The sequence below is a fragment of the Filicampus tigris genome, chromosome 12, assembly GCF_054856515.1.
Source record: "Filicampus tigris isolate MCC_2025a chromosome 12, RoL_Ftig_1.0, whole genome shotgun sequence".
In the NCBI taxonomy this organism is placed as follows: domain Eukaryota; kingdom Metazoa; phylum Chordata; class Actinopteri; order Syngnathiformes; family Syngnathidae; genus Filicampus; species Filicampus tigris.
Window position 1 is genome coordinate 11,465,719 of NC_141228.1, and position 27,839 is coordinate 11,493,557.

A 27,839-nucleotide genomic window follows, 5' to 3' on the forward strand; every position below is an offset into this window, starting at 1 on the left:
TGAAATGTGTTAACGTCTGAATGAATCAAGTATTAAACAAACCAAAAAATAACCCTGTACTCATTGGAATTCAAACAACCTTTTTAACAAACTGTGGTTCCTTCTGTATTTCTAGTATGATCACACAGTTTCAAAGTTGCTAAAGTTGTTCTTTTCCTCCCACCAGAGGAGCTGTTGGCATACGAGGCCAAGCGGAGGGAAGCCGAGGAGAACACGAGAGCCCCCCCTGAGCCGGTGAGGGCTCGCATCCCTTTCACAGCCTGCCTGCAGGCCTTCACTGAGCCCGAGAACGTGCCAGACTTCTGGAGTTCGGCGTTGCAAGCCAAATCAGCAGGAGTAAAGTAAGATAGCGGCATATTATATCCCTTATTTATTATGCTTTAATTCCTTTTTGCTTTTCTCCTCAGAACGTCCCGCTTTGCCTCGTTTCCAGAATATCTGGCAGTCCAAATCAAGAAATTCACATTTGGAGTTGACTGGGTGCCAAAGAAACTAGGTAACTGTCGCAAGGTTTATCTGCTGTACTTTTTCTTATTTGCATTCCTCTTAGGTCCTCCAGCTTCATCTGTGACTCATATTGTCCTGTTGTTGTGGATCTGTCTTGCACGTGAGAATGAACTCTCACTGAAGTCTTTGGGACCATTGTGTATAAAAATGTGTGTACCACAGCTATGTTCTAATGCAGTAATTCCCAAGCTGTTGCCCATGGTAGATTAGTGTACTGCGAGAAATGATCCAATTTGACTTAATTGGTCCGAAAATTGTTTATTTACTAGAAATAATCTTTGTTAGTCTATAGTATGCATCTCTGTTCTGCCAGTAAAACAATTAAATGCACTTCCACTAGATGGCAGGAGGTTCATAGTTAACGTCTGTATCCACTTTTCTGTGACATTTTTGTTTGGTGGTGTGCCATACAATCTTCTCTGTTGTAAAATATGTGCCTTAGATCAAAAAGGATTAGGAAACACTGGTCTTATGAGCGCCGTGCTTCACATTGATGCACACATAGATAAACACCCACTCACACATAAGGACAATGTAGAGTCTTCAATTATTCTAACGTGCATGGTTTTGGAACGTCAGAAGAGAAAATGGGAAGAACATGCAAACTGCACACAGTAAGGCTGTAGCCTGGATTTGATCCCCCCAACCTCCGAACTGTGAGGTGGTTCTTCTTGCCTTTGGCCACCATGCTGCCACACAGTAATATAAAAGATTCATATTTAAATTAATCATTGTGGGAGGAGCTAAGGTGCATGGCTAGATGGTATAGGCAGTTGCAAACGAGGAATGCAGAAAAGATGGCTCCATCGTTGTGTTTACTACCTTTAAGTGTTGTCTATCAGGAGGATGGCACTGTGTAAATCATCCAACAGATGGCAGCAGTGAGCTATGATTTGTAAAACAGCCTCATAAGGCACAAATACTGTGGAAATTAAGAGTTGCTTAGCTATTTATTTTTAGGTTTGAACATTTAAGAAATAGATAACATCAGAAAAAGCAGTACGGTGAGTTGTTGGTTCAGCACATATAGTTTACAGTCAAAAGGTTCTTACCGGTTTTCTCCAGGTAATCCGGCTTACTCCCACATCTCCAAAACACACATTAGATTCATTGAAGACTCTAAATTGTCCATAGTGGTTGGTGTGAATCTGAGTAAATGCTAATTTGTCTATTGTATGTGTTCAAGGTCTACCCCGCCTCTCGCTCCAAAGTCAGCTACAACTAAAGGATGGCTAACATGACATTTAAAAAAAGGCTTATGCTATATTTAACCTAATCAACAAGAAAGCTGTTGTTATCAAGAAAGCTGGTCTTGTATAGCCGTATAAGTGTTTCAACTGTTTTTTTGTGTAGACTTGGGCATTGATGTTCCAGACTTCCTGGATCTGAGCCGTCTGAGGGCCACAGGGCTGCAATCAGGTGAAGAGGAGCTACCTGACCTTATGCCACCCATTGTGCTGCCCGAAGACACCAGAGGTATTCAAATGCACATACTATAGCTCTAAAATAGCTGGATTTTGCTACTTCACAATGCCAATGTTATGTTTTGTGACTTATAATGCCCCATTGCACGGTACCTACTCTGCTTGACATGGGTCTAGTTCTACATTGTAGGAAACGTGGCAAATTGTAGTTGTTTTTAATTCATTCGTGGTATACATGTTCTGTCAGTTTCGAATCAGAAAGTGTCCATTTTTCCCCTCTTTGAATGGCCCACAAGCTCCTATGACTCAACCCCAGTGCTCATGGGCACCATTTGCATTTTGTATGTGAATACTAAAAAAAAAATGGCACTTTTGACAACTTGGTGGTGTTTCAACACCTTCATTTTTTATTTCTCTTGATTATTTTAGTCTTATAACAGGGCATTGTTTTCCCTGAGCATTGCTTATGCTCTTTTCACTCAGACAACCATGTTTTGGAGTCATATTATATGTTGGGCAAAATCACATCTTAATATTTTGAGCACTATTCTTTTAAAGGGGATATTAGAATTATATAATGTAAATTCAGAGCTGGGCACTTGTCCCTTTTTTGCCGGTCCGGCCGCGACCCTCCGCCCTTGACCTGGGGACCCTTCCGGCCGCGACCTCCCGCCCTTAATTAATAAAAATTATTAATTGAGTTCCAAGTCGGGAGGCGTTGCTTCAAAAAGACAGCGACAACAATGGATATCGTGCCAGCTACAACCATAAAGGGACCGCGATGACTAGACTGCATTTAATTTTATTGCCAAACTAGCTTGCTTTGCAGCAGTAGCGAGCTGCGTGGTGCATCCTCTCCGTGTGGGAAACTGTATGTCATCGCAACATGTGACATAATGGACCGATCAGAGCAGCAACAATTCCTGATGGGTGCGTGGCATGTGCTGCAGACCTGTCGCCAACAGCACAATGCGTCGGTCACGTGAATCAATGCGGTAGTCAAACGCATGAGGGCCGATTAGTGGGCCGGACTAAAATCCACTTCCGGCCATGCTTAGTCCAGCTATTTTTAAAAATTTGTCACCTACCACGTCCCGCCCCAAAAATGTGCATCCGGCCGGTCCGGGGGGTCAGAAAAAATGCCTAATAAAGTGAAATTAATCTGATAATTAATTTGTTGTCAATTCATCGATTAATCGTTGCACCTCTCGTTTGAACACCAAGTCTTGTTGGACTTTTGAAGCATGTTTTTCCAGGAAATTTTGGTTGACCTCGTTCGACTTTGGAGGTTCTGTTGTGTTTTCACATCACTTGTAATAATCTGCTAGACGGCATAGTTGTAATCGCCGTATAATCAGATTTTGTGGGCGATATATTTGCACACTGTCTGTTTCCAGATTGACGTTGCATTGTCTGCTTGCAAATGTGCCCCCGATGCTTCCCGCCACTTGTGATTTTAACAACAATATTGTTCCTTGAGTCGCTCGAAAAGTTCAGCTCCATCTCCTGCTCAACGTCCGCATAAATATTGTAGAAGGCACAGTGTATTCACAATGCTCTCACCCTTTGAACATTTTCTCCAAGAAGGAGTCGTGCAAACACACAGCGTCACGTCTTTTGTGTAGGAAATCATGTGCTGGACATGCACTTACATTTCCGACAGAAGTTTGCATTCATGTTTTGTTTGAGGGCTGGACACAGTGCATTGCCTGCTATCTCCAGCTCCATGTGCACCTTTAAAAGTGCCTTGATGTGACATGCCCGCAGTTGCTCATCTATTTCTGACAGCAGCACATTTATTTGAAAGGATCAACGCATGAAAATACCCGGAATGATATTTTTTTTCCCATTCTATTTTGAAATTCCCTGAAACTTCATATGATTTCCACTTTACAGTAAAGGCATGCCCGGCTTGCCAAATAGTGAGCCCACAACTTTTACTCAGTTTATTTCATTTATTTAGTTATCATTGACTTGACTATGACTTGAACCATTAAACAAATCAACCTTTCATAAAGATTATAAAATGCTGCATTAGTTGTCACACTTCTGTCTCTCTCTCTCTCTCTCTCTCTCTCTCTCCACAGAATCTTGTTATTGTCGTTTGAGCAAAGAGACGAAAAGAGGTTAGGGAGAACAAAATGTTCTTTTTCAGCACTTTTGCTGAGTTATTTAATCCCCATTTGTATGATGACTTATGTCTGCTGCAAATGATCCACTGGCCCCATTGTCCTCAGGCCGGCATGAGCAGTGATTAATCATGTTGACCCTATTGTCTCTCCCGCTCCCCGAGACTCCCGCGCCTCATTGAGCACAAATGTTTGCCTTCTACCCTGTTTTCAACACATTTCTTCCTGGTAATGGCCAATTAAAACTAGCAGTGGGGTGAAGTAACTTGCCATGTTTTGCCAATAATAAAGGTATTATAGCAGTACATAAGATATTGTACATAATCACAATGTCGATGTTAATGAAGAAGATAAAACTTGTTGAAACAGTTTTCTTGCACATTAAGCATACATAAAATGAGGAGATGTAATGTAACACACTTTTACTGTGTGGTTCCCTCATATCATTCCTGTAACAATATCGGTGAACATATTCCATCAGTGATATACTTGCATTAGTGAGGAAAAAAAAGGGATTCCGTTTTTTTCCTGAAGCTTCAGAACGTGGACCCGGAGGAATTTTTCTCATCTTAGTAATAGATTGCTCAAAGTCCTCTAAAAACATAAACATGATCATATATTGGGACTGATCATTTTTTTGGGGCATGGAATTTTCAAAAATGTAGACCCTACCTCTTGGGGGCATTTGACTTTGGAGTTTCCATCGTGTTGTCTAAATGAAAGCCAGCATGACATCGGAGCGCTGGAATATTAAGGCTAACTGGCTAATTCAGCTGTGATATTAGCAATGGAGGTTGTGTAGCATCGTGTTCTTACTGATTTATTCAATCCGTGTATTTGTAATCACTTGAGACCCAAAGGCATGCGAGCGCATACGTATATGGAAGCAGTGTGTGATTCATCCCTTTCTCCTCTGTTCCAGATAACTCCATGAGCTCCTTAGATTGTGAGTATATTGCCTCTCCTCTCATTAACACGATGACACATTGAGCCAAAGCGCTGAGCGCGCATGCCCGAGCAGGTGCACAACACTTTCTTGTTTGCGTACGCACTCCGTGATAAATCGGCGTGCGCTGAAGAAACATCCCCGGGGCTCATTGTCTTCCGGTCTCTTTGCTTAATGAGGCCCAAAGAGAGAGTGGGAGTCGCTGGTTGCTATGACGCCAACACATGCGAATGAGCAACCGCGCGCGTGCGCGTGTGTGTGTATGTTTTAAGTTATTGATGGCGCTCTCCGTTGTATCCCTTAGCTCCGGAAATAGATGAGGCAGCAGTAATGCAGCTGGCAGAGATGGGCTTCCCGCTAGAGGCCTGCAGGAAGGCTGTCTACTACACTGGCAACATGGGCCCTGAGATGGCCTTCAACTGGATCATAGCCCACATGGAGGAGCCCGGTAAGAATCTTGCAGGGCCCCGCTGGACATATATTGGTCACTGCACTCAAACTGGTGAATATTTGGAAACACGTTCTTTTCCATGCAAGTTAAAGGGGACATATTGTGGTGAATTGACTTCACTGTTTCATTGTTTGTGTGCTTGCTACTATACATCGTTGACCTAGACAGATCAACAAAGATGCGTCGTTTTGGTGAACGATTACACATTTTTGGACCAATGAACTGAAATTGGATAATTTCCCATGGCCTTGCAAGAACAACAAACTTACCTGTATATGTTTTGTCAGTGCTTCCGTTTGATTCATTTGTATTGAAATGAAGCAACTCCAGAGATCACATATCATATTTTCATAGCTTTTCCATATACAGTAAATGTCACAGTTGGTCTTTTTCCGGGTGGGGGGAAGCGTGTCCTCAATTCCGCCAAAATCACTTGTGCAGCAACTGTGTCAGCTTTTCCACCTCCTCGAGGATGCAGGCGTAAGGAAGTAACACACAGAGACAAGGCACGTTTATTGGTATGGGGCCTTTTAAACTCAAAGGTAATACAAAGTGAGAGACGAGTCAAATCTTCGCCGGATCAGGACAGCTTTTGTTGACTCTGGTCGTTTATCGGGGCGCGTGTGTCCGTGACAACACCATCAAGTCTGTCAGAGCTTTGCAGCCGAGATGTTCCAGCGAGGCCCTAACTTGTGTCACTTTTATTACCCTTGTTGCATGGTAAAAGGCCGCAAGAGTGCACAGACATGAGAGCAGCCGCTTGCTTTTAAGTTTGAAGGCGACTGTTGCGAAATAGGCTGCTTTAAGACTAAATAATATCATTGGAAGTGGTGTAATATATTGGTTTTTTTGTTGATTCGCGGGTTTAAGAAGTGGTGGACATTGGGGACATTTTCATTTGACAAGATAATGACGTAGCTGGAAAACCCTCATTGAAAGGGCTTCCATATGACACAGTGTGATTGGCTATCATTTTAGGTATTTGTTTATCATTTGCAAAAAACATCACATGACATGTGATAGGGCTGTGCAATTAATCGAAATTCAATTACAATTACGATTCTTACACTCTACGATGACAAAATTGGCATAATCATAAAAACGATTATTAATATGCATTTGTATCACGCACCGTTTCTTTACCCAAGGAAATCACGCTTGAATTATAATTTGTACCTTTGTTATTTTAAAATAACGAATTTGATACATTTTGTTTGGTCCAAAAGGAATTTACATAGTGTTTAAAAGAAATTTATTTGTCCTTATATTTTTTTTACGTTTAAACATTTTCTTGTTTTATACCCAAACATAAATGATTGTTTTGATAATCGTAATTTCAATTCTTATTATCAAAATGAAAATCTTTGAAAAATATTTTTTGGTTTATTTTGACTTACTATTTAGCAGTGTCTGTTGTCTCCAAAATGTAAACAGGTGACGAGTAATCGACATTGTAAAGTTTGAAATTGTGGAGTTTGGTGATCTTTTCAAACAAAGTAAGGATTTTTGTGGCCGGTAGATCACATAAAATGTGATGAATTGACAAAATAATTACAGATTTGGAAAGCCCTCATCGACACCTTTAATTTGAGGTATTACTTAATGGTGGTTTGTTGAAACGTTCTTTACTACTTATTTCCATTGGTTACAAAAAGTAATGCGCGGAGAGGCTATCAACCTTGAAAGTACTTTTAGTGAAGGACCAAAGCAAGTCATTTTTGGTCATAAAATCACATGACAATTGATATATTGAGAAAATAATTGGATATTTGGAAAGCCTTTGCATGCCTTTAATCAGATGCATTACTCAATGCGGGTTTGTTAAAAATCATTCTTTGACTTTGGTCCTATTTGTTATTATGACCTGTTGCGCGTCTATCAACTACATGTCCACAAAGTGTGACGAAGGTATATTTTGGATGATCATGTCATCCTATGAGAGTATATTGACAAAGTAAATGCACTGACATCATCAAAACCTGAGATATGATACAGAACCTGATGTGGTTTTGTTGGAAATAGATTTTTGAACTGCGGACCCGCGTCTTTGAGGCTTTTAGCCAAAGAACCGGCGACACTATAAACACTGTCATCAATGCTGAGCGATATGCACATTAAGGAAGAAGGGCTCCATTAGAAGTTGAGTGGAAACAAGCAGTTTAACAGACATTTAACTCCTCTTGTAAACGTGCCATTTATTTATTCACCTCTTTAGTTTTCTGGCGGCTAGACAACACATTGCGTGGCAATGGAAAGCACACAAAACAAGGAGATAAAGGCATTAGCGGGTAGATAAGGAGTTTGCCTTTTTCTTTTATGGCAGCGAGATTAATGAAGGCTGTTTATGGCCATCCATAATTACAGTCGCAGTGTCCTTGCTGAAGGGCCACTTCACTTTGATTTTAGTCTCACAGAAGTGCACAAACAGATGAAGAATTCACTTTCGCATTTGAAGATGCTTTATTTACACGTTCATTAATGTACATGCTGTACTAAAGTATTCCCACTCTATATCGCAGTTCACCTACCAAAGATTTTTATGTGCCATAAATTTACTTTTGTAATGCAGAAATAGCCGCTATTTAGGCAAATTTGCGGTGTTTGTTGATCATATTTTGGTAAATGTTTACAGTATACAGTGGCGGTAACCCAGACTGTTTGTGTCGTGGAAGGAGTTTGTAATTGCTTATCAATTCAAAACAAAAAAGCACTTAAAATGGAGTGAACCATAATCGACTCCATGCATCTAGATTGTACACAAAAATTAACCCATGTTTCATAAACGATTCAGTAGATTATTCAACACAAGCAAACCTTCACATGAGGTTCATCAGTAGTGTTAGCTAGCATACTAGCCTAACGCTAGCACAAAATGTAGACACAAAAATGCTATCAATTAATTAAACCTAACAAGACACCAAAGATTGCAGCACATGGAAGAGTACTTTGGTCTAAGCACCAAAATGAATAGACAAGATTTAAAAATAAATAAATAAACGGTGGATAGATAGTTACACTGTACTACTACTATACTACTGGGTCTATTTTTTTTTTCTTGCCATTTTTATTATTATTATTCTTTGCTTTGTGCGGCCAAAATTTGATTCACGAGCGAGTTTCAGATATGCCGCTGCTTGAATGAAGTGGTGGTGGTGGTGGTGGGGGGCTCCGTCGCAGATTCACTTTCAGTCGGTTATTGAACGGAACAGTCAAACCCACGAATACAAAATGAGAACACCCGCAAGCAACTACAGTAGGCCAAAACAAAACTCATGTGTAGAGGCTCTCAGAGACTACATGGCCATATTCCTGATCATTCACAAGGCCACGCTGCATTTCGAGGCACACAGCTCAGGCACAGATTTGATTAAAAACACATACACCAAAAAAGTTATTTAAAAAACAAAAACATTTTAAAGCTGGACCGGTTTATGGAATCTTTCATTTCATTTCAATGGGGAATAATGATGTTGTTCTGTGTCAAGTAAATGCGGTCAACAAATCACTGGCTTCTCCTTTTCTGCAGACTTTGCCGAGCCACTCACGTTGCCCTCCATGTTGGGCCCGGGCCCTTTCAGCAGTGCAGACAGTCCCATGGGCGCCGCCCCGCTGGACAACTCGCCCCCCGAGGAGAGTATCGCCATCCTCACTTCGATGGGCTTCCCTCGCACTCACACCATCCAGGCGCTCAAAGCCACGGTCAGTCACGCTAACAAATAAGATGATTTCAGCAGGACAAGAAATAGCGTGTGTCACCTTAAATGGGGTTCGACTTTGGAGTTTTCACTATAATAACAATAGCAGTGGGTTGTTATTAAGGCACGGAAATAGAGCCAAAGCATACTTGTTTGTCATCTAGCGCAGTATGAGCGCACAAATAAACACATATTGCTTTTAATTAATGTGAAGCTGGAGGGGGGCTCTCACCACGGAGGTTATTATTAGCTCAAAATAAGGAGGAGGTACTATTTTTTTTTTTTTTCTTTCCTCAACCTCACTGACCCAAGTAAGCCATCTCACACTTCTTCCTCATGCGCTACATGGAGGCACATTCTCCAGGAATCACGCATCTATTTTGGATCCCCTAAAAACATCCTTGGGAGAAGCTTAAGCGGCGATGGACACGTGCCACTACAAAAATATCTAGAATAGGTTGATTTTGTGAGGGGCTACCTTAAAGGGGAAGTCAACCCAAACACATTTTTTTCAAGAATGCGTTCTATGCAAGTCCGCTAGTTGAAACAAGGCATTCTGATAAATATTGCGTTTGTGGAATAAGAGTTAATCCACCCGTTTTTAGCCATCTCTGGGGGCGGCCATTTTGTGGGGGGCTGACCTGTTTTCTGAAGCTGAGTCGTGATTGGTCGTTGCCTGAGCCCTGAGCAGTTGTGATGTCATTTTCAGTCGACAGAAGGGACAAAATGGCCGCCCCCAGTGATGGCTAAAAACATGTGGATTAAGTCTTATTCCACAAATGCAGTATTTTTCAGAATGCCGTGTTTCAACTAGTGTGCCCGCTGGGAAAATATTCTTGAAAAAAATATGTTTGGGTTGATTTCCCCACGAAAGATGGACAATGGGAGGGAGCGAAAAAACACTTCATTAGATTAATCTGCATAATTGAATGAAATCCAGTGGAAAGATGATAATGAAATAGATGGATGATCATTCCTGAGAATGTTCATATTTATTATTGTGATTACAGTTTGTATTGGTGAGAACCTGCACTGCATCACATAGCCTGATAACATTACTTTATGTTGTGACCATTCAGTCTACATAATGAATTCCATCAAACCCAAAAAAAAAAACCTCCAGTTATTTATGGAGGCAGGACATTTAAATTTGTTTTGTGTGTGTTTTCATTTTGAAGAACAACAACCTTGAGAGAGCGCTCGACTGGATCTTCACCCACCCGGAGGAGGAGGAGAGCGACGCCCTTTCCAACGTGGCTGACACGGAGCCCAATGACAACGCTTTGTTCAACGCCAACTCGCACAGTGACTCCACATTGTCCCCAGACCGGGACACGTCGGGACCGCGTGTCAAAGACGGACCGGGACGTGAGTCAATGACATTCTTTTGTCTGTACTTTTACATCTCCATTCATTTTGTATGAATGCAAGGACTACAAAGAACATTTTAATCTTGTTTTATTATTTGAAAGGAGAATCTCTGACTCAATAGACCTTCACATTCATATATTAAGTAGCTTGTACCATTTGAACTAATTGAAGTCGTAGTGCGTGTCTATTTTCATTTAGTATATATGTATATTATTGTGTTTATATTATATTTGTGCTATATTCAAATGTATTCATTTCACTTACCTTCATTGAAAACCATTGTTAACATTTCTTACCTCAGGTTATGAGCTCTTCGCCGTCATCAGTCACATGGGAGCATCCACAATGTCTGGACACTATGTTTGTCACATTAAAAAGGAAGGCAGGTGAGTTGACAAGACAATGCATTCCTTTCAAATATACTTGTATTTATTCATCATTATTATTATTTTTTTTATTGTATTTTACTTTACAAAATTGACAATTGCATTTATGTTGAAAATAAGAACCTATATGCCCCCAAATCATCTTTTTTTACTCACCATTCCTCTGTGGACTGGTTTGCTAAAATGTGCTTGTTCCATGTGAAAAAGAATGTCAGGCTGAATGCGGTTCTTCTGTGGTAATGGCTTCGTAATTACTCGAGAAACTCTTTATTTATTAAGATATATTTTATTACTTCTCGTCTCTGTCTGCTCAACATGCTCACAGGGGACTTTAATGCTCATACCAAACTACATTTTATCTACAAAACTCCGCTTCAGTGACATCAATGATCCACCATCTTCAGAAAGTTTAGTACAGACCCTGGCCTGTACTGGTGAATATGATATATATGTATATTTTACATATTTCCCTGTCATATAATTAATATGTTGAGAACATTTAATTGACAATTGTTATTGATGTTTGAAATGTAATTTGCACTGGTGAATACTTTTACTTATTTGACCGGTTTTAAATCTAAAAGTTCAGTGAACATTTATTTGCTAGTGATATGTCATGTTTCAAATGGACCAAAAGGCATGTTTAAGAATCTTGAAATGTCAATTAAAAAGTCAAAAACAAAAGGCAGACTGGTTGGCTAAAATGTGCTTGGATTTATTGGTGTTCCATGCAAAAAAGAAAGTCAGGCTAAATGGTCGCCGCCCCCCCGCATTTTCACCTCACCAAATCAGGCCCTCTTTGCAAAAAGTTTGAACACCCCTGCTTTAGTCCAAATACACCAAGGATCGAGAATGATCATTTACACTTGCCATTTATTGTCTGGATGAAATCAGCCAACCTTTATCCCGCCTCCCACGTCTCTCAAGGCACCACTGTATTTGGTTGTGTATTTGTATACAAGCAACCAAAAAAAGTTGGTTTTCCATAGTGTCCCCTCTTAAACAATACGTGATACGATGACACGTGTCCCTCTTTCTGCAGGTGGGTGATCTACAACGACCACAAAGTGTGTTTATCAGAAAGGCCTCCAAAAGACTTGGGCTACATCTACTTTTACCATCGACTATCAAGCAGTTAAAGTTAGCACCCGTCAGCCCCTTCTTAATCAATGAACCACTGTCATCCACCTGGGAGAATTGCTCCCAACAGTACCCACAGCCTCAGTGGTAACCATGGAAACGTCACCTCACACCAGCTACCTGCCTTAACCACGAGGTCAGCGAGGAGCAACTCTGTTCACAAAGGGAAAGTGATGTGCTCGTTTTGTGTTTTGTTCTGTTGAGTTGAATGCGCTTGTTGTTGTCTACAGTCAGTACAGAGGGACGTGTGCAATGTCTGGCGTGCTCTGCCCACAAAGTAATGCAACATCATATCTCACCGGTACCTCTTAGACGCCTTCATATAGCGTGTCAGGATTTTCCAAAAAGTACATTTTCTATATGTATTGTAATAAGTCAAAGCCTTTTATTTCTGATAGGAAGAAAAACATTTTTCCCTTTGAAATTGACATATTTGGACACCGGACAAATAATACCTTTTTTGTGGCTTCATAATAGCTCAACCCTTACCCGATTTAATTGGCTAGTTTTTCACTTTTAATAACAGGAAATCAGCCCTGCAAAAATGTTCAACATTGAAGTATTTACCTTCTCTGAAAACCCTTTTTTTTTGTATCAATAGTATTTTGCACCCCACGCACAAACGGAGTCTACACCAGCTACACGGAAGTGAATGTGATTGTTTAAAATGTTAACTCTACTACTGCTGTAAGTTCATGAGAGAAACTCTATACTATCGATGATATTGAGGTCCTTGCTACTACATTTTGGGTCCTTTAATACAGATAAAGCCAACGCCTCTGCATTGGGAGAAAAAAAAAAAAAAAAAAAAGGGTTCTTCTACTTGCAACTAATTTTTATTCAGTTCATCTATGCATATCGTCAGTGTTCATGTCCAAAGCAATATGTACTACAAGCAAACCTACTGGATTGTATAGACCTGTGGTGAATGTATAAACACAAACAATAACTCAAAACATCTTTTGGTTTTAATACGCTCCATTTAAATAGGGTCAAACATGTGCAAGTAGTTGATTCCCCCCCAAAAAAGGTTTGTGATTGCGTTTCGATGCCACAAGATGGCAGCATAGCATGAATCGTCACATGACACTCCTCAACTAACTCCGACATACGAATAGACGAACTCGCGAATGCTGAGCCGCGGTTATGTGGGGCTTCACTGTACCCCTACCGTATTTCCTCAAATAGAGGCCTCCGTATCCCAAATTAATAAATAAACTTAAGACTTCAAATAGACACTTCCTTTGTTCCCCTCAAGGAAAAAAAATAACACTAGGTAGCTGGAATTACCTTTATTATGACTGATAGCAACGTGCGTCGCAGTAGTCATCACCCAAATGCAGAGCAGACGTGGCATCTGTAAAGCTGAACTTTGAAGTGAAAGCAAGTAGAGCAAGGAGTTGGCGAGAATTTTTCCCATCCCACCTTTTTCCAGGTTGTGGAATGGTGGTACAAAGTCGCCTTTGGTGGTAGTATTAAACCAAACAGACGAGACGGTGTCTGTTAAAGGGAATGTCGGACTACTGTGCTGACATCATCGTGCGTCAACTGTATGACTACGGAATGTTGTGTGGCTTTAAAATAAATGAGCCTTTCACCAATAGACACTCTGCAGTTGAGTAAATATTGGGGTAAATGCAGTACGTCATCTCATCCTTAAGGGAAGTTCTGCCGATTTGAGCCTGCTCTCATTTTTAAGACTTGAGATTCATATTTCTTAAAAGGGGGTCAACCCAAACATTTTTTTCATGAATATGTTCTATGCAGACCCTCTAGTTGAAACAAGGCATTCTGATAAATATTGCGTTTGTGGAATGAGAGTTAATCCACCCGTTTTTAGCCATCACTGGAGGCGGCCATTTTGTCACTTTTGTCAACTAAAAATGACATCACAGTTGCTCAGGGCTCAGGTAACAATCAATCACAGCTGACCTGTTTTCTGAAGCGGAGCCATGATTGGTCGTTATCTGAGCCCTGTGATGTCATTTTCAGTCGACAGAAGTGACAAAATGGCCGCCCCCCGATATGGCTTGAAACGGGTGGATCTTGCTGCTTGACTCATATTCCACAAACGCAATATCAATCAGAATGCCGTGTTTCCACTAGTGGGCCTGCATAGAACATATTCTTGAAAAAAATATGTTTGGGTTGACTTCCGCTTTAAGAGGAAATAGACACCCAAATATCACAATAGTACCTCAGGTTTCTGACGCGTTTCTCCTTGAGGGCTAATGTAATATTTTCAGCAGTGCTTCCCTTAAATTACACCGTGCCTATAAGGTCCCCGGGCAAGTTTAAATGCAGTATATCTCACAACGTAATCTGGGTAACTCCCAAGGCAGTGAGCGAATGATCAAACATCTCTATGCAAGTCGTGGCTGGCGTGTCAAATGGATGGATGTCATGTGATCAGCGGCCGCCTGGTGAAGTCATCTCCACGGTGTCGAGTGATGAATGTCTTCTAATCTTCTGTTGCCATGTAATATTCTGTTAATCTCCAAGCACCCGATCGTGTTATCATGCGTGTATGTTCTGTCTGAGCTTTCCCTTCCAGCTGTTGTTCAAGATAGGGTTGAGTTCGTCTCCACTGTTAGCATGTGCACTATACGTTGACATTCTAGTTATTTGGATTGTAAGATTGTACTTTGCTGGGCTTTCTTTTCATGTAACTAAATGTTCAAGTGGTTCTTTGTTGCCTTTTTTTGGAAACAGATTTGTGCCGATTCTTTTAGTTTTCCTCGAGAGATTGTTTTACGTTGACTTTTGAAATGTATGCGTTATCCTGATATGGCTTAGCCGTATGTGAATAGTCATGCCAGTATGCTTAATGGCACTGTTTACTTACGATGTTTGGGTAATTTAATAAACAACATTTTGTCCACTCTTGTTTGTTGTTTTTTTTTAATTTTTTTTTTTTATAAAAAATAAAAATAACCAGGATGCATGGATGACCTGCCATAATTAAGGCTAGATTTACAGTATCAAGAAAGAAAATAAATTGGACATGGCACACAGTTTGCAAAGTATGCCACACTGCAATAAGTACCCAAGCAGCACAACTAACTTCTAAATTCTAACCTAAAAATGGAGCAGCCATTGTTCATTAGCCGCCCCCCCAATAAGGCATGTGGGTTTTTTTCTTTGTGAACAACAGAAAGACACATATGCACGGCATTTGTATGTATAACAACTGTTTATTTCGAAAAGATTACTTTCATATTGTTCATTTTAAAGGTTCTAATGCGTTCATTGTGATTATACAGAGAGAGTAATATGCATTACAGTGTCGAACTAAACAGATTGATGATGTATATAAAGCGCATAATTTCAATGTCCTCCCATCAAAAGATCATTTGTTTCACACATGTTCATAAAGTAGGCTACCGATAACTCTTATAAACCCCAACCATTTATATCTTGGACAAAAACTTTAAATGAGTACAAGAACTTGACATGTAATGGAAGTTGACTAGGCACATTTATAGATTGATAGTCATAAGGCAAGATAATGATTACTGAATAAAATCAAGCCAAAGAGTTTAGAATACAGTGACTAATTCATCACATGGACAAATAGGACGGATAAAACAGTTTTATGAGCAGAATGTAGTATACTGTTATACTGTTGCTTTTGCCCCCCCCCAAATATATTAAATTGCACATCAAGTGGCAATGAAAGGAGGACAAATCATTTGGATTCATGTCCTTTGGAGTATTTGGGCTCCACTGCAAAAGGACAAAACTGAAGTGAAGTCCTCATCTTAATACATTTGCTTACGCTTGTGTTACATAAACATACAACTTTTCCCCCACCACATAACGATTATACATTTATCTCTGCTAAATTACATTAGATTTTAGATTACCGGCAGATTAGTTTTTCTTCATTTCAACTTTGTTCACATTAAATGTTTTTTTTCTTCATCTTTGTTCCTGGTACATTACAATCTCTTTTTCTGCAATGCAACAAATAGATTCTCCTGTCATGACTTTTTTTTCCTCATAAAATAGCAATTTTATTCTCTTGAAATGAGTTTTCTAATATCTCAATGTTGTTCTCAGGAAATTATAAGCTTTTTTTCCTCCAACCTAATTCCAATAAAATTGTGTATTTACCTTTATATTCAGTTTGACCCTTATACTCACACATTTGATGTTTTTAGATTGTAATACTAAGTTAAGCTTGTATCTCCATTCAGTGTAAATAAGCAATAATGGCTGTCCTAATCTTCGTGACACTAAATTCTTGCACTCATAAAAAATGTCACGACTCCATGTGATGAATTAGTTGCTATGCAAATGGTTTTAACTTATTTACTGATCCAATAATCATGATTAATTTCAACAATTAAAACACATTTGGGGAAATTTGTCGCTCTAATGGTTGGGGTTATCAGAAAATGTTATCAGTAAGTCATATTGTAATTCCAAAATTCCTAGCACTACAGCTGTGTCGTATTTAACGTACTAGTGAGCTTCATAGTCAGCCGGTTCTTTTTTGTTCATTAATTTCTCCCTTGCACAGCTGCTCATCCTAACAAAAGCATTTTACAGGTTATAGATGTATGTATATGCACTTTCTTGTCTAGGTTGCAAACATATTGCAATGAAATGTGATATAATATAATAATGTTGTTAGGTTATTGGGACTAAAAGAAAGCAGTTCCCCGTTGTCCATGCATACAAACTCAATGTAAAGGATCTGGCATGCGCTCAAGCTCGTTTTGTTTCTCAGGAGCATGCTCTATCGATAGGTCACCTGAGAGACTTCAAAAAGTCGCTTCTACTGACACTCAATGCAATACAGTATGCCATCGAAGGTTCCTTTAAAAAAATAACTTCTTCATTTCAAGCAAAGGCCTGCAAACCCCGATCACAAAACTCGATTGGATTCTGTACATTTGGAAACCGACATCATTGTTTCAGATTTGATACACAGCTGAATGAAGAAGGACAGGTGTTTGTGTTTCTTAATGGCTGCTATGTCTATGGATGACAAGAGGGAGAACGTTGCATGTAGGCTTGTATTGGTCCTGCTTTGGCCAACGGGCCTGGCCGTTGGCTGGCTACCTGGCAATGTCAGCATGTAGGACAGTGTGGGGGTGGCCAGTGAAAACAAACACATCTGCTGGCCAGCTGTGACGCAGAGGCACAAACGACTCATCCAAAGCCATTCGGCCATTTTTATGTGCCTGCGTTTAAGAGTAACATTGAAATAACAAGGACTGTGGGTGGGGGAAAAAAAAAAACCCCAAAACATTTGGGGACCATAAAACTCTCTCTTGTGGTCTTACCTGCCCGTTACTTTTTGGTCTCACAAAGTGTTTCCACCCTGACTTGTTTTGGCTATAGATGCTGTAGCTGCATGCACACGGCGGGTCCTCAGTTTACGGCACACACCGCTTACCTAGTGTCTGCTAACCCAGTAGTAAAGTCATAATTACAGTAAATAGTTGTATTAAAAAACACCTCTGCAACCATAAATAGAAACGAATCCAGTGACAAAGGGACACTTGAGCGTCTTGTGCTGTGTGCTGATGTATTTTTACGCCATTGCGCAAAATGGTTCGTTGTACACCGTTCATAATCTCAAAATGACGCATGTCGGGACCGTCGTAAACCGAAGACTCCCCTGGATATTACTTATGCGGACAAAAGTATTGGAACGCATCAGTGACCTCTGATTGAATGCATTCCCAACCACTGAGCTGGGTACATTGGCGCAGTGTTTCTCAACCTTTATTGAGCCAAGGCACATATTTCACATTGGAAAAAAATCTTACGGCACACCACCTTAGCAAAACAATTCACAAAATGTGGCTATACAGGGTCATTATGTACCTTCTGTTATCTCGTGTTTATTGTTTTGCCTGTTACTGTATGGTTGACATAAATGAACAAAACATATATTTTTCTTAAATTAGGAAATATGTATTTTTTTTGTCAAAATAATTGACATTAAATAATTTCCCCGCGGCACACCTGATGATTGTGCTTTCCACAGCACAATGGTTGAGACACACCGGAAATGACCCAAATTCACTTAAAGGGTCCAAAATACATTTAATAAATGTATTTAATGTATTTTATAATTTATTTACTACAAATAATGTCAAAGGTTAATCTGTCTATTCCACTGATGTATCGTTTCAGGCAGACATTTTAAATGTCAGTATATCAGCTTTGTGTTTCATTTGAACAGGCACCGATTTCACACTTTTGTGAGTAAATTCAGATGCGTTATCATATTTTTGGTGGCATTTTTGTTTGGTGGTGTGTCAGGGGATTTTTCTCATGTAAATAATGTGCCTTGTCCCAATAAAGATTGGGAAACACGGAAGTAGAGCATAGGCGGGGACGGCACATAGACCAGCATAAAAACAAATAGATCGATTCATACTTTGACAGCTCACACTCTTTGTGTTTCATTTGTTTTCATAAATGTTGACTTTATTTTCCCATGTTTTCATGCTTCTCTTTGTCTGTGCTCGTTACTTAACAGGCATCACCTGGTGTCCTCAGCTCTGCTTGTCCCCCAGCCAATCGGCTCGTCCCCTTGTGTCTTCACCACCTGTCTCGCGTTGAGTAATTAGTCATTGTCCACTTAGCGTGCTGTCTTTGTTCATTTGAGTCTTGTGCTTGTGCTTGTTTCCCGCGGTTCCTGTTGTGGTGGATTTTGATGACATTTCTGGGTATTGATTTATTGTTTTTGGCCTGCAGTGGTTGTTTTGATGAAGAATGTATTTTTGAGAGGAAGTTTTTATTGAATTGTCTGTTCCCATCTGCATCTGGGTTCACTTTCCTTCTTGACAATTACCGGTACAACCTTGGTGGGCGGTGCCAGAGGACGTCAGGGGAGGCATAGCCACATGAAAAAAAGCCAAGCTAAACATTTTAAGAAGCAAATTAGATCTTTAGTTCTTGATTATTATTTCAATGTTGCATGAAGAGGCTGGTGCGAGCAAAAATTGGATACGGTGGCTTTTCCGCAGCCTGCTTCATTCAGATGATTTCTCCCTGTCCCAATGCTAGCTAGCAATTAATGACAGCGCGAGGCTATTCAAAGTCACTTTTCACTGCCACGCAGTCACATTTCCTGCGAGTACTTGGGTGTTCTTTTTCAAAAAGTTGCCCGCATGAATTCAAACAGAGGATGCGCAACGGAGCGGCGATATAATGCTGATGTTTCAGATGCAAACAAGCACAAAGATGACACTACCACGTAGCACAGCGTGCCACAACAGGCTACGAAACGGATTGTGTTGCGTTTATCTTCAGCTTTAGGGTTTATCTCTTGTTATTGTCTCGCACCAGCTTCCTAATGAAATCCGTGTCCTCATACAACCTGTGGCCACGCGGCTGTATGATTGGAGAGATGAATGGCTGAAGCGCTGGCCGCTGGCTCTCCCTGATAGCATTCTTAGCATTTTTTTTTTTTTAAAGGTCTGCTGAACATAAAACATGACCTTTTGCATAGGATCAGACACCCGTCATCTTCAGCCTGGCGGGGACGCAGCCAGGTGCTGGGCTAAACGTAAAGTAAAGCAGATGAGCTATCACGCAGGTGTCCTCGAGGGTCAGTATGCTGCGTGTTTTTACACCTGATTTCAAATGATCAGCTCAGCAGCAAGCTCTGCAGGAGCCTGATAACAATCCCGATCATTTCAATCAGGCGTGTTGGAATAGGGAAACATCTAAAACATGCAGGATACTGGCCCTTGAGGAGCAGAATTTGACACCTGTGAGCTATTGTTTACTCCATTTGCCTGAAATTGAAAGGATGTTAACTGCTCAGAATGACTTTCAGACAATGGCGCTGCGAAGGACACTCAACACCGGGTATTTGACTTTTCTGGATTCTTACACCTTAAACTAATTTCCACCAAGTAGTACATTGCCGTTTGCTATGTGAATGTTTACATTTCCGTTGTGAAAGGTAGTCTAGAAACCACATTTTTCTTTCTTTCTGTGAAAGTACCAACCCAAACTTGAACTGCATTGCTTGGTGGAAACAGTGGATGATGCCTGACGACAGAGGCAAATTTGGAAGGTTTAGAAGCTTAAACACAGTACAGAGAGATAGAAGTTCTTTGACCTCCAAATGTGATGCTCAGTTCTTAGAACCACTACCCAAATGGGGGGGAAAAAAGTAAAATTGGGATGAGAAAAAGACAAAGATTTGAAGTTCAGAAGATGGCAGTAAACCAAAGAAAGCCAAACCAGTCTGGTAAGATAATATATAGGATGCAATGGCTTAGTGTTTTTGTGTTGCCATAAAAATAGTATCAATAAATCTTGTTGGCATGCTTTTGAGTAAGGCTTACACAACCTGGCTTGCACATTCCACATGGATGGAGGAGGTTACCGGTTTGTCTCAAGTGCAAAAGGGAAACTTTTGAAAAGTCATGCGGGAGCTTTTATTCCAAGCCAGGAAGAGAAACGTCAACTTCGGGTTATATGGTGCAGTCGTTTTCATTTTGCTCACTGAATCCACCCATGAGTCTTTCTGAGTAATTGAGTCGGGAAAGCTTTGTTTTCCCAAAACCTCATCGGTTGTGTGCAAACAGCAAACTGTACATGACGTTCCCACTGCGACATCCCTCCCGGCTCAGCTCCGTTCCAATGAGTGAGCCCGATTTTAATTGACGTATTCTCTAAGGCATTGCTCGTACAATCTTCGCCCGTCCTTGTGCTCTTCAGGGTACTTGCAAATTGCAGTGCAAATCCGTCACAAAGCAGTCACTTGGAAGAACCTGTCCTCGGAACGGCTCCAAGTTAATTGGGGTGGACGACGTGCATACAAAGAAACAGAATAATATCTCCTGCATTATATCCGATGCATTCGGATGGGTCCACTTTGGGCATTTGGGCTACTGGCTAGGAGAAAGAGGAGGAAATGCAGTCGTCGCTACCTTACTATTCCTCATATGTCTAAGTTAAAGGCTCTCATGAGAAGATCCAGGTCGCCAATGTTTGCAGCCTGGAAGAGTTCAGGCTGGTCCATCATGGACAAAGCTATCCTGAGTGCGGCCCAGATGTTTCCAGACATGACCTGGTGGGACTGCTGCCGACTCCGGCTTTTCCGCTGAAGGCTGAGGGCCGTCAGGAAGTTGCTGGCCGCCTCTCTGGGGAAACAAGAGCATTCACTCTGGTTGAATTGGGCCGCCTCGTGATAAAACGTGATTCTCCGAGCCTGAACCTTTATAGTGAAACCTCGAAGGGTGAACACAAACCGGTCTTGAATGCCGGTTGACGTTGGATTTGTTTGGCTTTTGAAAGAGTTTGGTCAGAAGAAATAATGGAAATAATCTGTCGGACTGCCACTACAGTTTTACAAAACATTCATCAACGGTACGACAAATGTTTTCAAGGGGAAGCCAACCCAAACGTATTTTTTTCAAGAATATGTTCCCAGCAAGCCCACTAGTTGACACAAGGCATTATGACAAATATTGCGTTTCACAGAATCTTAACTCATTCACTGCCAGACATTTTTAGACCATCTTTTACCCTAACGTTTGAGAAAAATACAAGAAAATATAAATAAATTCCTGGGATTGAATGGCCGGACTGTGAAAAGACAAGTAAATTTGTCAATGGCAGTGAATGAGATTTGTGTGTGGTGCTCTGTATTGCGCAGACCACACAAAATACGACCAAATGACAGATTTTCTATCTTCATGGGTGGGGTCTGTCAGAGATGTGAACAAGAAAAATCTTTTAAGATTTGAAAAATCCTTATGTGTTTACCAGTCCTTGGGGTGGCTGGTCTCAGACAATCTTGAAGGTAAAGATGATGGATGTGGAGGTCCTAGACTATGCAGCCAAATTCTCTGAAATGCTTTTGGAGACGGCTTATGTAGAAAAATGAAAATTCAATTCACAGCCTCTCGCTCCTGCGATCAGCATGCAAATTGCGCACTCCCTCAAAACTCGCAACATCCGTGGCGTTGTGCTGTAAGATAAGACCGCGCATATTCCGGTGGGGCTTTATTGTGGGCAGCCTAAGACACACAGATTTGTGAACAATATTTGCGAGAAATAGGCGCTCTGTGTACACAGAGAAATCTTTAGATCTTGGAATTTAACTCATGAAAAACGGGGGCAAAATCAAGTAGCGTATTTACATGTTTGATCAGCATATTTTTCACAAAAATGAAAGTCTGCAAATGTGCTGTGGGACCTACTCCTGTCAAATTTGGAATCGTTTGTCATTAGAGGCATTTGATTTTTGAAGATTATGCTATGATTTTTCGTTTTGTTTTAATTCTCTTTATTCCAGCCTATCATAGCACCAGACGGCTCAATAATATATCATAATTGGTTAAGATTCTGAGACCTGAGTTTTGTTTCCTTCATTAAACTTGATGGTAGACAAATACTGTATAAAACAGAAAAAAAGTCTTATTTAACTGTGCCCTGAATCACATGCTATCCTGATGATTTTGTTGCTTTTTTCGAATTTTCCCCAAAATGCTACACAATAAATACTGCATATGCTCACATTGAAACCATGCCGGCATTTGTTTTTATTGTTCTGTTAGTTTGGACCTTCACTGTGGTCACTCCTGAGTCTGCGATGTGTTTTTAATAAGGACAGGGCAAGACCTGAGCGTATAGTCGATAAGAGTGGTCACATTTTATTACTTCCGTAGGAGTCGTGTGGCAGGGACGTTGACTCGCATAACGCTCCAAGGATTCAACTTTGTCTCACTCAAACTTTTGCCTAATTCCAGCCCCCAAAGCAATTGCACTCACTCACTCACCTGTGTGCTCCGAGGTTAATGCAGCTGATTCCCAGGTTGTAGCGGGACCTGATAAATCCCGGCTGCAGCTCCAAAGCTCGCGTGTACGCCTCCACAGCCTCCTCGCTGCGGTCTCCGTTTGCCAGGGTGGCCCCCAGCCGGTTCCACAGCAAGTAGTCCTGGGTGAAAAGCAGACCTGCTAAATCCTTGGAGCTGCTTTGCGACAAAACAAGCAGCTTGAATTTTGCTGCGAAACAGTGACAAAACATCAACGTCAGCTCCTTGCTAAACTAACAAGGGTAATTTAAGGGGAGCTCAGTTACATCACTCAGGGTGTCCTTGTGCTTTGTTTGCCACCTGCAGGCGCGTGCATACACACACACACACACACGCACACATATACAGAGGTCATGGTCAACGACAGTACAGGGGCTCTTGATCTAAGGTTGAGCCTTGCAGTGGGGATATAATTATCTTCCTTTGTGTTCAGAGCTAGTTTTGCAGCAGGGGGGCAGATATTACCAAGTCAAATGTGGGAGGTTGGATTTAACAGTGAGTAATGTTCATGCCGACCTGGGACGTCGTGGGGGAGGACAGACGTTCATTTGCATCAAGAGGATGCAGACACACCAAAAAAGTTTGCGTATCCTCGCACATTTTGACGTTTTCTTGCTGTTTTGTGTGAATGAGCACTGAACACATCTGGGCTTGGGCTTTTGGGTGAGGATGAGCCTGAAATGCACTATGACCTCTACAGGTCAACTTAGTTTGACCTTTTCTATATTTTGAAATGTGGCCTTTGGAAATCCGGTTGCTCCAGTACTTTTTAGATAACATGCTGTCCTCTAACAAGAAGCCGAACGGCATAATGCACAACAGGTGCTTGAGCCATGAATCGCCCAAAACTTTTCTTCTTGATGATTTTTTGTGACTCTTCCAGTCCCTCTGTTGCAACAAGCAACTTTTCACCTAGCCCATGTGACAATGTGGGAGTCCACTGTCTTAACTGGATTCTACTACTGTATTTTTCGGACCATAAAGCAGAATTAAAATACTTTATTTTTCTCAAAAATCGACAGAGCGCCTTATGTATGGATGTATTTCAGTTCATCGTCTTTAATCCAAATTACTTTCTATTATGTTTGTGTTCTTATTCTCATCCGCATTTAATTGCTTGCACGTATCTGTTTTCGTCATACTGGAACTAGAACTACTTCCTTCTTCCATGTCTAAGAATCATGGGAAATATAGTCCTACTAGCCGAATGCTGCGGTCGCCGGTTTGACTCGATGTAAGCTGATCTTTTCTGTTGGCATATTTCCAATGTTACAACGTGGGACCGGACCTGTGTGACGTAAACAACACAGCCAGCTTCCAATAGCTGCCGGGCCCGAGCAAAAAAGGTTGGATAATGGTGAGTGCATTGAATTGTTTACTACTGCTGAACTGTCAAACAAGATAGCATTTAGCATTAGCTAAAGTAATAACAACCACAGGTCAACATATTGACTAGCGATGTTCAAACTTTTTTTTTTTGTCTGTTGGAGCATCCTCCTCCTCTTCAACCCCAGTTTAGTTGCACGGTGAAAAAAAGAAAACGAGACACGCGGCGCTACCCGATATTTACGTCTGAACGTCTGGTCTGAACCAAGCACAATAGCGCTAAAGCTATCAAGTAAACATACGGTACCATTACAAAAACTATTTAACATACAATACTTTACAAAAATTATGCGCCTTATAATCTGTAGCACTTTATGTATGAAAATATTTTAAAATAGACCCATTCATTGATATTACGCCTAATAATATGGTGCACCCAATGCTCTGAAAAATACGGTTGTGTGTGTGCCATAGAGTCATAGAAGGGCAAGGAAGCGAGATGTCACAGCGATACAACGGTCTAGTTCAAGTCACCTATCTACTGTATGTGCTAAAGAGGCCCAATCTAACAGCACAATAAAGACAATTACTTAAATGACAATTCTAATTGAACCAGGACATTTATTGGTGAATTTTATGGATCAAACACCACCAAGCATTTCAAATTAAGTTCACTCATATAGGTTACAATGCATTTTACGTCCATCCTGAAGTTTAACCTGGAAAGCTAAATATCCCTTACTTTTTATGAGCAGTATAAAGATACAATACATTCCATATGCTGCTGTGACTTTTAGATGCACCTCACTGCATCTATTTGCTATTAGCGTCACTTCAACACTTTGCGCTGGGAAGTCACGTGTGTGACACAGTGTGTCGTGTTTGCTTTCCCTTGATCAAAGGCACTGTCGTGCACAACTTGGTGTGTACTTAGCAGTAAATATGCAAATTATATCCCCCATTCATCCAGCCATCCGTTTTGCACACTGCTTATCCAGTTCAGAGCCACTGAGCCCATCCAAGCACCGCTAACCCTCATGACTTGCTAGTAAATATAAATTACCAGTACCTTAGTGGTCCGCCACAATCAATTGCTGCATGAAGCTCATGTTTATGTGCACTAGAGTCAGTATTTTATGCTATTGTTGTCTGATAACTACCCCCATGAGACAACTTTGGCTTTTTAACAATGTGATTTTCTGTTTTCTGTTAAACTGTGTTGCTAAACAATGAAAATGTTTTATAATGCAATGCATTTCTGTTCACAGCCAGAACTTTTTGTCAACCTCATTTTTGTTTTCAGACCAGACCTCTGCTCTTCACTTTGTATTGAAGATGAGCAAGGTGTCTGATCACTGTCAGGGCAAGAGCTGATCGCCGTTGCTTTGTTTTAAAGAACTACTGTGGGTGCTGCCAACCTTGGATTATGATGCTGTTTTCAGCAGATGGTTGGTAATAAAGTTATATTTTCTGTGAAGTCTGATTGATGAATGCAGCTCAAAATCAGGTGACGAATGGAATTATGCCATAAACTACTGTATAATTTATCATGTTTCAATGCTTTCAAAACATAATGGCCTTTGTGTGAACATGTCATTTTACCTTATATGTACAGTATGTCGACAAGTTGAGAGGAACACGAACATGATTAAATTTCTCTTCATGGACGCGTCTATGTAAATAGTTTTTGCGAGTTTGGATGTCAGCATTTCAAATATCTGTCTCTGCGTTTGTGAGAGTCTGTCTGGAAATGTTCACTTTCAAAATGGAGATGTTTAGCAATAGCACGGCTATTTGCTTCTGCTCTCCAGCATCACCTTGCCGACCTGACATTTGAACTACATTAGAAAACGTAAACATCTTGTCCTTGTTATTATATGTCCTTGATATGTATATATACACATATATATATATCTATATGTGTATATGTATATATATATATGTATATATATGTACATATATATATATATATATATATATATATATATATATATATATATATATATATATATATATATAGGTATATGTATATATATATGCATATATGCTAATACTTCTGTGTTTTTCTTTTGTTAGAAACAGAGTGGGAACGGGCTCAGCAGTTCATGTGAAAGATAGCATCTATGAACTGAAATAATCACTTACGCCTTGTTTTTTTTTTCAATTAATGGTAAAATAAAATGTAAAAATCCCCAGTGGACAACTGACCCGGTGACAACTCGGGGCACAGCATCTTTTAGAGGGACGGCGTGTATTCACACAAATGCCTGTGTCAATAAATTCTCTTAGTTACTCAAGCGGGTCTGACAAATGTTCCCTACTCGTTATAACCAAAGACTAACCCAAGCAGATTCAGCTACAGTCTTATGTTCATTTTTCTGTCTTCCCTCAAGTGAGCAAGTGAGTGCGTGTAGCTTCTATACCTCAGGCCGTACTGACAAGGCCGTGTTGAACGCATCCACCGCTTTGTTGAACTCGCTGCTGAGGTTGTAAAGCACCCCGAGGCCCGTCTGCAAGTCCGGGTCAACGGTGTCCGAGTTGTGCTGGACTGCTTCCAGGAAGAGTTCCTTGACCTCGGGTAACATGGAGCTGTGGACGTGTTCAGATAAGGATTAGGGCGACACTGACAATGAGTGTTCTTATTCTTTATTCAAAAAGAGGAAGTAAACAAATCAGATCAGGGTTTTCCATTGAAGGTCATTTTTTTCCCCCCACGAGGTCAGGCATTACAAATGCATGGAAGATGGAGGTAAAAGATAGAGTGGATAATTGAGAGCAGTTAACCAGCAGGGTTAAAGGAGAGTGATGGAGTGAGCAGCAGAAAGAAGAGAATAGGGAAGATCCTGCCGGGATTAGCGGGAACATCACAGTAATTGGGATGTACCTGTATCTCTTCACTTTGACTAGACGATGAATGATTTGATAGAGTGCTTCTTTTCCTCGGGAGAAGAATTAAGCCTTTTCTATCTGATGTTCAAAGCTTAAAACCGTAATTTTAAAAGCTTAAGATAGAAGCGTCTCTCCCTAAAGCAGGGATTGAGAGTGGTTTGGCGAAGAGGGCACATTTGTCAAGATAGTGAAAGAACGCCAGCACCGGGCGGGGTTCACACAGCTGGCTAGTTCGACTGCTTTGACACACTTCATGGATGTCAGTAAAAGAAAATATATATACTGTCACAATGTCTTCTGTTGGTCAGTGTTTTTTGGGGTAAAATATTTTGGCAGATGAACTAACCTTCAAGGGTGGGGGAAAAAAAGGGAAACCTACACTGCAAAACATAACAAGCCACCATTTTGTTGAATACCTTTCATGCCTGCCCATGTTGGGTGCGTGGGACATCCTGCGCTGAGAGTTTGGGGATCCCACAAGATGGTTTTTGCCCTTCAGGAGGTGTTTGTATTTTGGATTGTGACGCAGCCAGCGCAGCAGAGCCTCGCAGGCATCGTAACGCATGCCCGTGTTGGTCAGGCTCACCGCCAAGGCCATGAGGGCTGGCAGGTTGTTGGGGTGAAGCTCCAAACACCTGAATGAAGACGGGAAATAGGTTGAGGACGCACGCAGTAGTTTAATGTACTTGGATAAGTATGCTTGGAAAGTGGTGTTGTTGTTGTTATTGTTGTTTCTGACGCGCTACAACAGATGAAGCAGAGTTGTTTTGGAT

The 27,839-nt window shown here is 40.8% G+C and overlaps 2 protein-coding genes across 7 annotated transcripts in view; one reads left to right on the plus strand and one right to left on the minus strand.

Moving 5' to 3' along the window:
• The window catches only part of usp13 (ubiquitin specific peptidase 13), a 33,118-nt gene extending 18,188 nt beyond the window's left edge, over positions 1 to 14,930 (plus strand). For all 3 annotated transcript variants that reach the window (XM_086048002.1, XM_086048004.1, XM_086048005.1), the window contains exons 13-21: positions 167 to 341; positions 408 to 496; positions 1,861 to 1,983; positions 4,983 to 5,006; positions 5,311 to 5,454; positions 8,984 to 9,156; positions 10,331 to 10,520; positions 10,825 to 10,909; positions 11,952 to 14,930. In XM_086048002.1, the coding sequence (XP_085904128.1) occupies positions 167 to 341; positions 408 to 496; positions 1,861 to 1,983; positions 4,983 to 5,006; positions 5,311 to 5,454; positions 8,984 to 9,156; positions 10,331 to 10,520; positions 10,825 to 10,909; positions 11,952 to 12,048 (1,100 nt within the window). In that variant the 3' untranslated portion in view covers positions 12,049 to 14,930. The remainder of the gene's footprint in view (positions 1 to 166; positions 342 to 407; positions 497 to 1,860; positions 1,984 to 4,982; positions 5,007 to 5,310; positions 5,455 to 8,983; positions 9,157 to 10,330; positions 10,521 to 10,824; positions 10,910 to 11,951) is intronic.
• Positions 14,931 to 17,143: 2,213 nt separating this feature from the next.
• Positions 17,144 to 27,839, minus strand: part of pex5la (peroxisomal biogenesis factor 5-like a) — an 85,307-nt gene continuing 74,611 nt past the window's right edge. For all 4 annotated transcript variants that reach the window (XM_086048025.1, XM_086048024.1, XM_086048023.1 and 1 more), the window contains 4 exons: positions 27,483 to 27,701; positions 26,601 to 26,766; positions 22,816 to 22,973; positions 17,144 to 21,174 (listed from right to left, as the gene is read on the minus strand). In XM_086048025.1, coding sequence (XP_085904151.1) covers positions 20,973 to 21,174; positions 22,816 to 22,973; positions 26,601 to 26,766; positions 27,483 to 27,701 — 745 coding nt within the window. In that variant the 3' untranslated portion in view covers positions 17,144 to 20,972. The remainder of the gene's footprint in view (positions 21,175 to 22,815; positions 22,974 to 26,600; positions 26,767 to 27,482; positions 27,702 to 27,839) is intronic.